At 34.3% G+C, this 17,040-nt stretch overlaps 1 protein-coding gene across 1 annotated transcript; it reads left to right on the forward strand.

Moving 5' to 3' along the window:
• The first annotated feature begins 234 nt into the window (after positions 1-234).
• On the forward strand, positions 235-16,474 carry Nemp (Nuclear envelope integral membrane protein). Its single transcript, XM_085949118.1, has 8 exons — positions 235-441; positions 3,044-3,162; positions 4,921-5,131; positions 6,894-7,060; positions 8,068-8,283; positions 9,993-10,117; positions 14,119-14,280; positions 15,912-16,474. Exons 1-8 carry the CDS (start codon positions 357-359, stop codon positions 16,102-16,104), a joined length of 1,278 nt encoding a protein of 425 aa, XP_085805244.1. The 5' UTR covers positions 235-356; the 3' UTR covers positions 16,105-16,474.
• Positions 16,475-17,040: the final 566 nt, after the last annotated feature.

A 17,040-nucleotide genomic window follows, 5' to 3' on the forward strand; every position in this document is an offset into this window, starting at 1 on the left:
ATTATGTTATCTGCAATCACATCAACTGCAACTTTGGCTGTAAGCAATTGTATTGTGGATATAATAATTAATTTTGTAAAATTAGTGTAACCTTTCCAATAATGATATTTTTTATACCACTAACAATAATTTTTGATAAAATCAAAGAGGATAAAATAAAATCAATGACAATTATTCTATTCCGTATTTACGCGGGTTTTGATTTCATATTTAGAACTTTTTCTATTATTGTCTATGAGTAAATAAAATATCTGTCAAAATCTCAAAAAGAATCTCAACTCAAAGGAAGTATAAATGCCGGTGTCATATATGTAGCTCTTTTATAGTTTCTTATTTATTTAAGAATAGTAATTAAGATGCTTTGTTGTCGCAAAATTATCTTTTTCATTTATTTTATTCAAACATATTTACTTGTTCGATGCAACTCGGCAGACTATAATGGTAAGACTTAACCCTTTAATATTTTACTTTCATTAATAATAGTGTTTAAAGTCTGTATTTCATTACGTAAACTATTTTTACCCGCAGGCATTACCTTTAAATATTAAAAAAAACAGCTTTCTTAGCCATAATTTTAAATGAACCAAAATTTACTGTCTTTCTGCCCTCTAAAAATGATAACCGAATAGCCAAAAAGCAAATAATATAATATATAGAATACCCCGTTTACACGTGCATGGATTTACTGCTGACAATACGTATTATTGCGGCCATAACAAGAAAATGCGTAAGTTGCAAGATTGCATGCATGGATCAAAAAAGTTGAGAAGCTTATTTTAACACAATAATTGGTACTGGTATGGCAGATGCGCATGCGCAGTAGAACGATAGTGGCGAATCTGCCGGAAGAAATATAAACTACACCGCACAGAACATTTTGACGTTTACCGATTATTTACGAACCTGTCAAATAGTACCATACAATGACAACATCGTGTCTCGCTTACGTCTTAAGAATGAGATTGGCGAGACAGTCAGTACTTTTACATGTAAACAGTTATTATCGCGATAGTTTAAAATACACACTATTGGTGCCAGTAAATCCATGCACAAGTGCTATAACGTATTGTTTTTTTCTTTTGATAAAAATTCTCGGGATTCAAGCTATGAGAACAGCAAATTTTTTGTGAATCTTCACGCTAACAGGTTGAATGTTGGTGAACTTTTACTACAAATGTCAAAATGTTTTAGTCGCTTTAGTGGGTCAGGGCGAAAGAAAGAAGTTGACTGAAAATAGTTAGCTTTTTTACAAATTATATGTATGTGTTTACATCTCAGTACTGGTTAATCGTGACTTATCTCTGGAATGAAAAGTAGGTCGCGTAGTTTACGGTCTAGAGTTGGGAGAGACTCCTGGTGAAGAAGTGATCTATCATGCTGCCGTCGAACATGGTAGATTGCACAGAATCGTTGTGATTTTCTAGAGCAAGTTCTTGTTTCATTAAAACTATGAAACAGTCGTTAACTCTTGCCGGGAGGGACTATCATCTACGTTGAAATTGGCAAAGAGCAGGTCTCGTGTAGTTCTCGCTCTTTGATGATTACTCCTGCTGGTAACTCCTACCCCATTCTATGTACGTGACCAATCCAGTGCAGTTTCTGCATTTCAAATGTTACACGATCTTTTCGCCACATAAATGGCCGAGTGGCTTAAATGCCGGCCTATAGAGTCGAGGGTCCCAGGTTCGAATCCTGGGTCTGACAAGTACACATATTGTTTTTCAATTTGTGAATGAGTCAGAGTATGGACCTAATAGGTTGAGAAAGTGGCTGACATCAGTTTCTCGTAAAAAAAAAAATCTGTCAATACAAACCTCAACTCTGTGGAGGCCCATATGATCCTATTAGGATCGGACATGGTCGGAAAAAAGTATGTACAGGTCCTCATTATACTTCAACTTCCAGATGCCACCTTCTCAAAATCTTAAAGATTCTTCTCAAGACTCCCCTCTCAAAGATATCCATATTTCTCTCATCCTGTTTGCTGAGTTCCCAGCATTCGGATCTGAGAACAAGAGAGTTGTATACAAAGTTGTTTTGGTTTTTCTTGAGAATGCCCTGCCCTGTCTTACACCTTTGGAGACAAAAATAGCATCTGGTGGCGAGGTAGATTATAGATAGAGAGATTGTGTTTATGATTAGAAACCCGAGATAAATAAATTACTCCACAGTTTCAAAATCATCGCCACCAACGATAAAGCTACTATTATCATTTGTTGATGCACTGTCGAGAACTGGCATGTATTTTGTTTTACTTTTGTTTATTCGAAATCCCATGCCTGCAGCAGCTTACTTTACAGAAATAAATGCCTCTTGAGGGTTTCTGGGGTCCAGGCATTGATATGAATATCATCGGCATATGCCAATAATTGAATTGACTTATAATATATTATACCATTATCTTCCAATTTTCCAAGTTACAATAAACAGAAGGCAGGCAAGTGCGTTCCCCTGTCTAAGACCATTCATTATTGGTAGAGGTGATGCTAGTTTATTTGGAACTATAAGAACCATAAGAAATCGTGATGGAAAGAATTCCATGTCATTGGGACTAGTACAGAATTCTATTGGTATTGGTAGTCTTGTTATTGAATCATTTGAAAAGTTTGCCAGATAGACAACCTCGTGAGGTAGGTGGATCTTGCATGCAACACAATGTGTGGGATCTTAGTTTCCCCCATCCTATCCACGTGTGTATTTCAAAATTTTCTTTGTTTTCTGTCCACATCATCTCCATCCTCACATTCAATTTTTATTTGATCCTCGAGGACTTTATTTTCGATGTATCTTAGTGTCCTCATCTCTCGGTTTTGCAACATATATTAGCATTTGGCTCTATCATTAATTACAATAATCGGTTATCAAATATTAGGGGTAGTTTTAAACCCGGGACCACCCTTCTGTGTTCACTAGATGATTATTATGTAGCCATGGAATTAATATTTTCAATGTTGTGAGTAAATTTAGCACTTTGCCACATAGTAATCTGTACTCATCGTGGTACCAAGAAGTTATGGTCAGTCATTATCGTGTATTGTTACAGTACAATGGATCGAAGGACCTATAACAATCAACCACACGCCGTACAACCATAACAAATTGGTTATATACTGCTTTAAAGGGATTCCAAAGAAGGCTATGAACGCATGGACATCGGCATACGTAAGTATTTAACTGAAATATATATTGGCACGTACGTAATAGAGAGATATGGTTAGAATATTTGCTTTTTAATCTGTGATCCCAGGTACGAATTCTGCAGCTAAACAATAATTGTTGTATTGTTTTTTCAATTAATTCAATACACGTACATAGTTTGAAAACCAAATATGACGCCCAACTGGAATCACTGGATTCGCGTCATTGAATAAAATAAATAGTTTATTAATTCAATATACAGTAAAACCTCGATTGTACATGCCCGGAATTCATCGTAGTCTCCCAACTAGCAATCATACCACTCAGCATTAAATGAATGACACACTTCAATGTGTATGTTTTGTTGTCAAAACAAAACAATAGAGCGATAATGATTGTCAGCATTTCCGCAATCATAACTAGATCAGTACGGTCTGTTACGGTTTGTTAATTGCGGCAATATCTCTTATGTATAATATATGTAATGCATTTGTATAAATTGGAAGGACAATCTATGAACTCATCGAGTCCGTCACGCGACGCACTACCATTGTCACGAGTTCTTCGTTCGACATAGTTAACCATCACTCGATTTGAATCAAGTCTCTCAGTTCATTATATAATCAATCTCTTGATCACATCGATCTCACCAGTACATCATTACCCGCGATTATAACCTCACGCTGTTATCCTTATCATCATATTTGTATACTTGTATCGATTAATAAACTCTCCTCGAAGCCTACAAGCAACAACGACTTTCTCTCCTCTACATCATCATCCCCAAACATATTTAAAATTCCAAGTTATTTTAACTTATTCAATTATGTATGCATGTACATAAATGCATGACAATCGTTTACATTTCAAGTTGCAGACACATAAGCGCATTCCTTTCTGCCTCAAGCAGTTTCCTCCACTCTGCCCGGTCCTCTTATCTATATGTCCAGTTGACCACTCGTAGCCTTCGCAAGTCTCTGTAGGCCACCGAAATCGTAGTCTTCTTGTACATGGTTTTTTTCTGGGCACTGAGCGCTTTGTTTGTGCTTTTTCATCCATGGCCACATATGAGATTGACAATGAGAGGGTCCAGAAGAAATTTTTGAGTCTTACTTTCGGGTGTATGGATATTATCCATGGCTCTATCCGACTGACTTTTTCTTAGGTATGCTTACATACTGTAGCTTAACGGCCCACATGCTCAGCGTAGGTCAAAATGGAGCTTTTATGGTGTTTATTAAATTTTAAACGCATTTACAAAACCATCAGTAAAATTAATGTTCACATTATATAGTGACATATTTACGATAAAAATTATATTTCATAATCTTTTTGATCCCAAATTTGACAAGAATTAGGCATTTTATTATTCAAAAATGGACACAATTAACACATTTGAAGATAATTCTAAAGATACTGATCATAAGCTATGTCTTTGACCATTCAAATGTGATAAACATCCTACGAATAATGTTTGCTTTAATTATTGACCTAAGAATAAGGTGGTATTTTTTTGAAATATCCCATTTCTATTGGCATTTCCCAGTGGCTAAGCTACAACATACGGCCGTAGCCATAAATTGACAAATGATAAATGAATTAGAGAGTAAGATTATGTTAACGCGCGTGTTTGAACAGACGTTAAGACGATGTCAACAAGTTTGTCGAACTAGACAAATATATTCTTCGTATCTACCTTTTGAGCAATTTCCCCATGCCCTACCTGCTGAAACAACCTCGTAAACGCAACGACTAAGTATAGCAACTGTTTATTTGTTTCAGATTCGTCTAGAGATAGAGAGCGATTATTTTGAACAGTACAAAGGATGTAGTCCTGACGAAGTGTTGGAAAATTACAACGGAGACTCGTCCATTTGGCCAACGAGACTTTTGCCATCGTACAAAGCCCGTTCTCTAACATTGGACCCATTCAACAACACATGCATAGCGTTGAAAACTGATCAAAAATATACCCTTAAAATTCAAATCTATAGTAAGTCGTAAAACTAATCATTCATTATAAACTAAAAATACAATGAAATTTATCACTGTTAATAAATATTATCGTCCCCAGTTTTCAATGTATTATTATCAACTGGTTAATATCACTATGATTAGCGGGAGATTTTTGAAAATGTTGAACTTTTTCATATATCTTGTTCCATGGCCCCACATCTTGAAGCGGGCCCCCAGGCCAGGATCTTTGGCGGGCCCACCTACCCATCGCTAAAGTTAAATGCAGTGTGATGCTCTACAGTAGTTTCCTAAATTCTACACAAAAATTATCATTTACGTATATCATATCACATTAAATTTGCAATGCACGACCACATATTTAAAATTTTCAATACCCTTGAAGTAAAGTAGCGCCCGCAGGTGACTTTTTTAACTATTAGGCCAACTGCTCACACAGAAACTAAAATCTGACGAACTGGTTGGTGATGAAACTCATAAACTGGCCAGTGACTGATGCTTCGTACACTGCGCTCCTGAAGTCAAACTGTCAAACCCATTGTCTTTCCTACTTCATTCTAAGCTTTTTCCGTAATATCTTTACGAGAATATTCTGGCAGCCTGTAATTATACAGGCAGGAGTATTTCTCAACATCTGCCGCATATTTTAAATTAAAAATCGGTTCGCCCATCTTTAACTTTCGACGTCTTGGCTTGTTATTTCTTGTTGAGTTCAGTTCAGTGCTACCAATTTTGGTAAGAAAATATGATTTTTCATCGAATCTATTGATATTGGTACCACTGTTTTATGGGTGACTGGAAACTGAGAGACTGGGAGACAAGCACGTTTTGAAATGAGAGAGTCCAGTCTTGCCATTGAAATACATTAGCTAGATACTGGAGTTTCAGTCTTGTCTTTTTTGAGTATTCACGAGAGCGGATGGCCGTAGAGTAAATTTGCGATGTGTGTTAATCTCACTTAGCTGGTGGACCCTCGATAGCAGCCTTGTGTATAGAATAGATGCGCTGGGCCCCTTGAAGCATAAATCTGGCCCTCTAGGTAAAACATTGTATCAAGAGAAAGTTTTTTTGTAATTTGTAAAATTGCGGACTATATTATAGTCTCAGGGTGTATTTTGGGGAATTCCCATAGCGGTGTTATGTATGATTCTGAGGTTATTCCAAATTATGTATGTTTAAAATAAGAATGTCACATTCCAAAACACTTCTGAGAAAATATATTATAACCAATAGAAAAAATTTTTTTGAAAAAAAGTTATGCATCTCTCGAGTTTCGCGGCCATGCACATAGACCACTTACTAAAGGCGCCATACTTAATTGTGACAAATTTTAACTAATGGCTCTTAATACTCTCTGCGCATCTATTTTACACACGAGACTGCTTTCGGCGCACTACGGCAGCTATCTAGGGTAAGAAAGTATCGAAGTATTATCACTTATTGTAACAATTACAATAAATTAGCCGTCTATACAGTCAAAACTGACTATCTCGCTCTAAAATTTAGCATAACCAAGAAAAGTGCTGTTAAAACTTAGCACTTATTGTAATTCTTACAATAAGTGCTAATACTTCGATGCTTTTCTACCCTAGATAGCTGTTGTAGCGGCCGAAAGCAGTCTTGTGTATAGAATAGATGTGCTGAAGTGCTTTCCAATTTGAGCTACTATTGGCTACTATTTTCAAAATTATGTATGTTCAATAATTAGAATGTGACATTCTTAAATCTTGTGAATTATTCGTTGAATAAAAAAAATGGTTAATTCACTATTAACTTTACAGATGTGGATAACTGGAAACTGGCTCTGTTGGTTGCCGGAGTCTTACTGTTCATATTCTCGCGTTCTCTCAGCGAAAACACACTGTTTTTTTACATCTGCGGAATCTCATTTGGAGTGTGCACTTCCGTCATGATACTCGTCTATTTTGTCAGCAAGATGTTGCCAGGCGTAAGTTGAATGTGATTTATATACATAATGTGTGATTCTTTAACCTCTTTACGATACTAATAAATTTCATCCGTTCCGGTGTTGTCACCTTGAGTTACCGTACTACATTGAGAATATTATAGTAGGTAACACATCCCTTTTACTACCATTGGGACAATATACCGGCTCACCCTACCTATATTTTTATGACTTGTTCAAATTTTTTTTGTCATTGTTCATCTTGAATTAGAGAGACAACTGCGTATCTATTCTATGCATAAAACTGCTATCGGCAGCTATCGAGGGTAGTTTTGTATCGAAGTATTACCACTTATTCTAACAATTATAATAAATTAGATGTAATTGTTACAATACCTGCTATGTTTTAACAGCACCTCTCTTGGGCGTGCTAAATTTTAGAGCGAGCTAGACAGTTTTGACTGCTTAAAGAGCTAACTTATCGTAACAATTATTATAATTCGATACAAACATATGTTAAACTACCCTCGGTAACCGCCTATAGCTTTAGCAGTCTTGTGTATAGATTAGATGCGCAGGTCAGTTGTACATTTACCATTGGTGAATGAATGTGCATCATTGATTTACCATACCTATATGTTAAAAATTCATCTAGATTTGATGCGTTTCTGACCGTTCGGAAAGCATTCATTGGTCGGCGTATTAGTAATATGCATACGGTATGCAGCAAATGATGTATCGAGTGATTTGCCAATAAGGTTTGATGCAGATTCATATTGAAGGTGGGCGATGCATGATTTTCGGCTGTAAGGGTGTCTATGAGCGCAGCGTTATAATCCAACCTCATTGATGAGCATGGTACTTGATAGCTAATTAACTAACTACCCTTGATAGCTGCCGATAGCAGTGTATAGAATATATGCGCTGAAGCTTCTTTGAATAGCTGAAAAAATGGGCAATTTTCAAATTATATCTTATATACCCCTAAGTTACTTAATTCATTATGAAGCCATGTCGCATTTAATAGTTATTACGTTTATTTATTTCAGAAACCGTTTGTTTACACGACAATGTTAGGGGGCTGGGCGATGGGGTTGTACGCATTGAAACTCTTGTGGTCCAACTTCCAACCGTTGATTTACTCGTACAAAGAATATATTGCATGGTATGTACTGGCAACATCGCTCATTAGCTTTATTGTTTGCTACAAGAAGGGTCCACCGACTGATCAGAAGAGTAAAAACCTCATTTCGTGGGGTTTGCAGGTGAGCAAGTATTTACAGTCAAAGTATGGTTTTTAATTAGATGCATTTAACATGATATCCAAATGACAAAGTTAATTCAATTCAAATAAGTTACCCCTAATCGATGGTAGTAAATTTAATTAGTTTTTAAAAATCTCTAAACGTACAAAAGTTTTTTCTGTCGATTGTATCAGATTATTGAGTGTAATTTGCTTTAAGTATGTTTTATAAAATATTGTATTGAGTGTCTTTTATTCGTTTCCAACAAAACATTTTTATTGAATACGGATTATCTACACAAACACAAAAGACTGACAGACTGAAAAATGTCTTATACTATCCATACTATTGGAACCAGTTTGAAATTTTTTGTAATTAATGTATGTAGTATTATCCAAATGTTAGGAATACTGGATGCACAGTGCGTATCTTTATTCAAATAAACCACACTGATAAAGCAATCATTAAATTAATTAAAGTTTAAGTATATTAATTAACTTTAACATTATAATTATTAAATTTTTATATTAATTAATTGAACTGATGTTTAACCTTTTTACTGCCGTTAGGTATGTATGGCAGTACCTTGCACGCCGCGAATTTTATTACAAAAATAAAAAATAAAAATCAATTTACGTTTCAAGTGGTAAAACAAAAATTCTGTTTCAATTCCGAGTATGTGACGATATTCCCACGGGCGTTCCGTTCACGGAAAAGTATGCGTCTTAAGACGCTACGCTATTGGCAGCCATCCACATAATAATGGTTTTGAAATAAAACCATTTTCCAATTTATAATGTGCAGTTTTCATACTTTCACCATTGTATGTCAATTAAAAAATATTTAATACCTCCATAATTTGAAAACCTCTCATCCATGGGATAAGCACAATAAAAATATTTACATGATAAAAAGAACTTTTTATATACAACGTTTTTAAATTTACTGTTCGAGTCATATAAACTTGACTTGACTAGCTTCAACGATCAAAAAAATTTGTACTTGATAGAAATACAGAATAATGAAACGTCATTTCATATTGATTTCCATAGTAACGCACGTATATATTAATAATTTAGCTGCTAGGACCCTAGCAACCAATAATGGTATCGAAATAACTTTTCATACAAAACAGAATTAACTGAAAATTAATTAAATTCTACTTAAAAATGGCTAAAAGTATTAAAAAAATGCATTGGCATCGTGTTCTGATATATTCTAAAGTTTCAAATGTCTAGCTAGTCGGGAAGTTGGTTAAAAATCGATTGCAATATTTGTACCGGACAAATAAGAATACGAGCTAAGAAAAACGTTTTAAAAAATACAACACCCAACGGACTTGACCTGTATCCGCTGGATTCGCGCCAGTGTTCTTTTCCAATTAAGCTACGGGCATCCTACTTAATTACGACGATTTTAACTAGTAGTTCTTATAAATGTTTGTCAGATCACGTTACGTCTTGTCGGGTATTGTATTTTTTTCTAGTGGAGAACAACACGTTTTCTAACTATGTATGTTCAACATATTAAATGTTACATTCTCAAATCTTGTGAATTATTCGTTGAATAAAAGAAATAGTTTATTAAAAAATGTTTTATTAGAATTATTCAGAATTTAAAGTGGCAGTACTGTGGATCACTAAAAGTGACATTGCCGTGTTATTTATTATTTTGCTAATCTGTCGACTATTCACTTAGATTAGTTAGCTTAACATGATGTTAATTTTCAGGCTCTGGCGTTGGTCTCCGTATATTTCAGCACTCAACTGATAGAGGTGTATATTGTTCCAGTAGTAATCATCGCATTGATAAGATATGGACCTTACTCTTGGATTTTAAAATTTTTAGGATTCTGGTAAGAAAGCAACCTTTATTTTAATTTTTTTTTTATTTACTATATAAACTGAATATTGGATTATAGCCATGGCCCCTACAAGGGGGGGGCTGCAGGGCTCCAGCCTGGCGGCCCTGGCTTAAAGGGGGCCCGGCCTGGCAAATTGACCAGCTCACAAAATTGCACTAATAGTAAAAAAATGACGCCTGCTGCGCTTTTTCACGTAAATCAAAATTAAAAGCATATGGTTGTGCGATGCAATTTTTGATTATTGTTTGTCAATATTCGATAACTCCATAATTAATTCAAGTGGGTGTATTAGAAATACAAAAATACCGTAATTTTTACCTCGAAAATTATTTGGAATACACAACTGTCGATAGTCACACTGCTTTTACCTTTAGCGATAGGTAGGGGGGCCCGCTTCAGGATGTGGGGGCCATGGTTGTAGCACCTAAGATATGCATCTATCTTTAAGAGGCTAATATCAGCAATATAGATTGCATCGCCTACACTATCCATACATAATAATATGAAGGGCAGGCGGAAAGAAAGGTCAATGTCCACAAAAATCGCAAATTGATTAGATGGCATACTTAGAAAAAAATAATAAAAATCATTGTTCAAACGCTGACCTCAGAAGGAAAACGTTGAAATTCAAAAGAAAGATCACTATCACAGATATTTGACAAAGAATATTTCGACGGCCAGGGGAGCAATCACGTACGTATTTTTTTAATTGTATTATTTTATATTTCTCTAAAAAAAATAATGTATAAATCAATAACATTTTTTGGGAAAGATTTCTTTGAAAAAATGTCACCAGACTCAGTCCTGAAAAACTTACAATATTGGCTTATGTGATTGTTCCCACCGTCCATCGATTTATATTTATATATTTTGTTATTTCTTTCCATAGCTATATTAAATTATTGTGATTGTAATTAATGTCATGTAAGAACTTTTAATTTTGAGTTTAATAAATGACATGACAAGGATTTATCTCAAAACTGAATTAATGTGACAATGATCTTTCTTTCCGACTACCCTTCACATGTCATATAGCAGATAGTAAATCTTCGAAAATAAGGCATGGCCCAGAATGAAAACTTTTAAAATACCGTCAAAACACGCCTAAGTCAATCTAAATTAACAACTTTGGATGGTGTTTGTCGTGAATATGCTATAGATAGATGATGCCTCAAGAAAGTTTCAACCTGGCCTGCCCCTTACTTCAAACTCACCAAAAAAAACTATTTGATCATTATGATGATTATCACCTTTTGACAGTTCAGACGTTACTTTTTTACATAATTAACTGCCAAAATACATAAAGTGATAAGACAGTTCAGACGTTACTTTTTTACATAATTAACTGCCAAAATACATAAAGTGATAAATGTGATATTATTTATGACAATTACATAGCTCTCTTTGGATGTTAAGTGATACATATGTTAGAATAGGCCTACTGATATAAATAAACCTGAAGTGTAAAGTGTCACAAACCAATATTACCCCCCATTGAAGGATAAAAGTGGTATGTCCATTTTTATTGTCAGGAACGTATTTATTACAGAGATGTTTTCTTTTATCATTGCAGCATTGGTTTGCCATTGTCATTATGGATTTACAGCATTTTCCTATAAATGACGATGATGATACGTCAATTTGCATTATAAACACTTGATTCTAAAATGGTATGTATCACTTTTGTCCATCACGGGGGTGGTATTAAACAGCGCTTAAATGTAAACTAAAAGTTAAACATTGTTTACTCAATTTATTGACTTATGGACATCAGTGGCTAAGACTCGTAATTATAATAATATTATTAAATTTTGCTTATAACTTCCCATCAATAATGCAAATTAAATTATTCTTCCATTCGTAAGCATAGTGACGTCTATGAGTAGCTTATCTATGCCTCACGATATTACTATGGCAGTATCTGACAGGGCGCACATTTTCAACGAAACACGTTGAATGTAGAGCGAAGCTCTTACTAAAATCGCTGTAATACCGATAATTTGTGGCTTAGTATTTCATAATTATTCAAACAGATGTCACTGTGTGTTTAATTTTTTAGATCATGCAAATCAATCGATAGTGGCTAGTAATTTGAGTTTAAAGTAGGACGAGATAACTCGCGGAATTTGTATGTGCGGCCTGTCGATCACGGCCTCATAGAGTGAGAAAACTTGCTAAAGGCATAGAACCGGTTAATGCAATGTAAATACATAGATTTTATGAAATTATTCATCCAATAAATGTAGCTAAAAAAATATGAAAACCACAAGCAATAAGGAATATTTAGATATTTCCATAAAAATATAAAACATACATATTATGTATTACTGTGTGTCAGTGAAGGGTGAAGGTTGACTGTGGAGATCCTACATAAATAGTGCACATTAAACTTTGTCGGTTATACTTATTTGTTTTCATTGAACTAAGAATGAAAAATGGCAGATGGTGTTGGTTAGTTTTTAAAATTCAATTAGACCCTGAGTAAACCAACCGATAATAGATATTAGACAAAAAATATTTTATTGATATAAAATTAATATATACAGTAAAACCTCGTTAGTAAGAACACTCATAATTCAAAATTCGCCGTAATTCGAAATTTTCCCGAAAAAAACTCCCTTGAACATTATTTTCATATAAAACCATACATTTAATTCGAATTTCGTAATTTGAAATGTTTTCAGAGTCCCTGGCATACAAAAATATTCAATAAATCGTAATAAAGTACACTATTTCATGAGTCAGTCATTGAAAATTGTGACAGACTTTTCTTAAAAAATCAAGAAGGTAATAAAAATAATCCTGACATTTTATGACCCAATTCGGTAGGCACATTTATGATCGGAAACAAAATTAATGAAAATCAAAAAAATTTTTTTTTCAAAATTTTAATATTTTAGCCCCATACATTCCGAGAATATTCAAGGAGGTCTCATAATAGCTGGGGTTTACATCAGTTGAATCTGAACACGAGTTTGTTCGATCTTGTTTAGAAATCGGGATACCCCAGCCGTCTACATTGATTTCACTCAGGTTGTGGATAGTGTTATATGGCGAACTGCTACTGCCCTGTGAAACATAATAAGTGTGTCATATACTTGTAGATATCATTGCCATGTCAGAATTAGCATACACAACAAAATATATTATGTGGCAGTTTTTATCACATCATGATAAACCACACCTAGATTGGATACCAGTACATACACGTTTAATATGGTCAACAGTTGTCTATTTATGGTCGCTCATGAACCAACATAATGATATAACTGGAAATTAACAACAGTATTATGTGAGCGAATAAAAGCTATGTACTCCAGTATTTAAGAAAATTATAAAATTTGTGGACATTAGCTCTGAAATTCGTAATTCGAATTTTTTTTCGATTTTCGGTCCCATGGAATTCGTAGTAACGAGGTTTTACTGTAGATAGATATTATTATATAGAATATTTTTATCTATTATGGTTTGGTTAGGCAGTAGGTAACATGAATTTTAAAACTAACCAACACTATTCTCAGTTCAACGAAAACAAATGACTGACAGAGTTTAGTATGGACTATTTATGTAGGATCTCGACAGTCTATCTCCACCCTTCGCCACCACTGTGCATATTATACATATTATGTATAAGTACACTATTATTATTTATTTTGATTACTCATCGTTTACACCCGTCTAACAACTAGTCTTTGCCACTGATAGACATACACTATACTGTCCAACAAGAAGATTTAGGCACAAGCCAGAAGTCACTGTCGACTAAATAGGAGGAGCTTAGTAGTTCACAGTTTTAACACGTGGACAACTCTTCGCTAACCGGAAGGCGCTTCAATCGAAGTGCGGTTAAAAATAGAAGGAGCTTGTTAGTTCAGTTTAACACGTAGCCAAGAAGATCTTGTTGGACAGTAGTCACTGTCACTAAGTGAATCTAACGGTGGAGGTGTAATTTATTAACAATTATGAAATAGATGTCATTTATTTACGCAAAGGAGAAGGAAATATCCGCCGAAACGTACATTGTTAACAAAGGAAGAGTATTACGAACAAGGAGTCAGGGAGACAGCGAGAGCCCTGGAAGAGCTACGGCAGTATTGCCACAGTCCTGACTGCAAAAAGTGGGATTTAATCGACAAACTGGACGATCCGCGAAGGTATACTCTAACTTTACCACATAATTAATTGCCTTTTATCCCTTTCCTAATTCCTTAATATTAAATCGTCTTAAGTATAGATTTCGGTAAGATACTTCTATTTACAATATTTTACGAACTGCACACATTTTGGTATTAAATATTATAGACATGATTTGAAAACAATTTAACAATTAAAATTCAGTAAATAAGGTCACGTTCTCAAATGATCATTATCACTATTTCTCGAAGAATCTTGATATTATTTCTTCTTTCGTGTTTATCAATGTTTTTTTGTGTTTTATTAATGGTTAAAAGTTGTATAAAACCGTCTACAAACATTTCTATGAAACATACATGAGAAATATAATTATAACTAATAGAAAAATATGATACCCAGCAGGATTCGAACCTGCAACTCTCGGGAATCGTGCCATGTACACTGACCACTATGCTATTAGGTATCTTTTCTAATTGCGACGAACTTTAACTAATAGTTCTTACAATATCTCTACGCATCTGTTCTATACACAAGGCTGCTATCGAAGGTAGTTTATCATATTTATGTATTAAGCGGTTAATTGTGACAATAAGTTAACAGTCTGAACTATCAAAGAGTGCCATGTTTTAACAGCATCTCTCTTGTCCGTGTTAACTTTTATTGTGAGATAGTTTGTTTTGACAGTTTAGACGGCTAACTTCTTATAACAATTATACTCAATACATAAATATGATTAACTAACCTCGATAGCAGTTTTGTGTATAGAATAGATGCGCTGAAGCGCTTTCCAAAATGCATTACTAATTGGTAATCGGCTTTTGTATTTTAAGTATTAAATTACCTTAATTACCAACCGATGACGGGATTGGTCCAAGTTTTGTGTTATAACGTACTTGCACTTGCTAATAATTTAAGTATCTATTGTTGTTATTCAACGAATAATTACAAGATTTAAAAATGTCAAATACCTTTTGTATGTAACATGGTTATGTATTTCTCAGAAGTGTTTTCAAATTATGTGTTCAAATAAAATTATTAATTATCATGAACTTCAAGTTTATATCTATATTATTATTATCTTAAATTTGACCAAAAACCATAATAAAAACGTTTTTTTGCCTCCTGGAAAATTGGGTTTGTGTGGGTTAAGTCCTTTTCCCTTTTAACAGTCGATATCTAAATTTTAATGTAATAATAAAAGTAAATCCAACTCATTTTATTAATCATGCCATAGATGTCCTTGGTTGAAGTAATGAACTTATTCCATAACCTAGTCCATTTACACATGCATGGATTTACTATTGGCGGTACGTATTGTCGTAAACAAAAAATGAAAATGTAAACACTTATTGTTCTGTAAGTCAAGACATGCATGCATGGATCAAAAAAGTTTGACGGTTTCTGAATTTTGCAGGTTACGCGACATAATTGCGGTAAACTATATGCGGCAGCATATAAAACATGCACGCAACAACAAACACGTCTCGCTTGAAAATGACACTTCAAAAATGAGATTAACATAACAATCAGCATTTTTGTGTGTAAATAGTTAATGTCGCGATAGTTAAATTCACACGCTAGTGCTGGCAGTAAATCCATGCATGTGTACAGGCGCTGTTATGTTTTAAATGAAATGTATGTTTTATTTCAGATTTTCTAAATTTATAAACGGCAGCGCCCATATGACTGATGCAGAATTGTCAGACTATAACTCCGACATGTCGTTTTTGATAAAACGGAAAAACCTGGAAGAGAAGACTCAGTTAAAGCAGAATTTCACGCCCCGCACTTTCGTAAATGATGATTACTTAACGAGTGACGATTCGTCGTTCTCTGATGGTTAGGGCTTTTTCGATCTGTCTTTTACTGACGCATATTATCGTTGATTTTACAATATCTGCTATGTGTACAGGGTCATATTGTTCAGTAGACAGTAGCGATAACTATCTGTCGAACAAGGTTCAATGGTTACAACAAACAGAAAAAACAACAATACGCACTTATAAACTTACCACATTACTAGTGATGTTCGATAAGTTGAGCAGGAAGCAAGAGACACGACGATACAACAGGTGCAAACTAAACAGCGATAGCAACTTATAGATAATCGTATACGCCAATGATACTCAACCTTTTTTTTCTTCGGGCCAAATACATATATTTGTAAAGTAACGCGGGCCGCATCACTACTGGTGTGACGAAAAAAATCATGAAACCCCCCCCTTTTTTACAAAACATTTTTGAGATTTTAAAAATTATGCGTGTTTTTTAAATTAATCGTGTGCAATAGCAACACTCTTAAACCAGATCTGATGTGGACCATAATGACAATCCTCTTCGGGTGTCACTATCTGTGCGTCAAAGTCGAAACGAATCTCAAGATGTACGAAATTCCTGATAATAAATGTGTTTCGGGCCGCACATAAAAGCTTTAAAGGCCGCATGCGGCTTGAGGCAGGTTGAGTATCGCTGGTATACGCGAATGTAAGAAGTAATAATTTTTCTGGCATATTTTGGCAAACACAGAAAATTTCGAATATGGTCAGTTTATTTTTGATATTATTTTTTTAAAGAAACTTCTGAATCTCTTATGGTGCTAGTTATTTCAATACAAATATTAGTTACAATTATAGACTAATAATTTCATACTAGTTTACTTATAATATGTTAATAACACATGGAGTAATAAACTAATTTGCACTCTCCGTGGCTATTGCGTTATATTAGGTTTTAGCAAATACTCATATTTCATGTTATTAGAGTATCATTAATTATTTTAT

This window comes from Rhyacophila brunnea, unplaced genomic scaffold, assembly GCF_057557595.1.
Source record: "Rhyacophila brunnea isolate RB1 unplaced genomic scaffold, BYU_Rbru_1.0 scaffold_21, whole genome shotgun sequence".
Taxonomy (NCBI): Eukaryota; Metazoa; Arthropoda; class Insecta; order Trichoptera; family Rhyacophilidae; genus Rhyacophila; species Rhyacophila brunnea.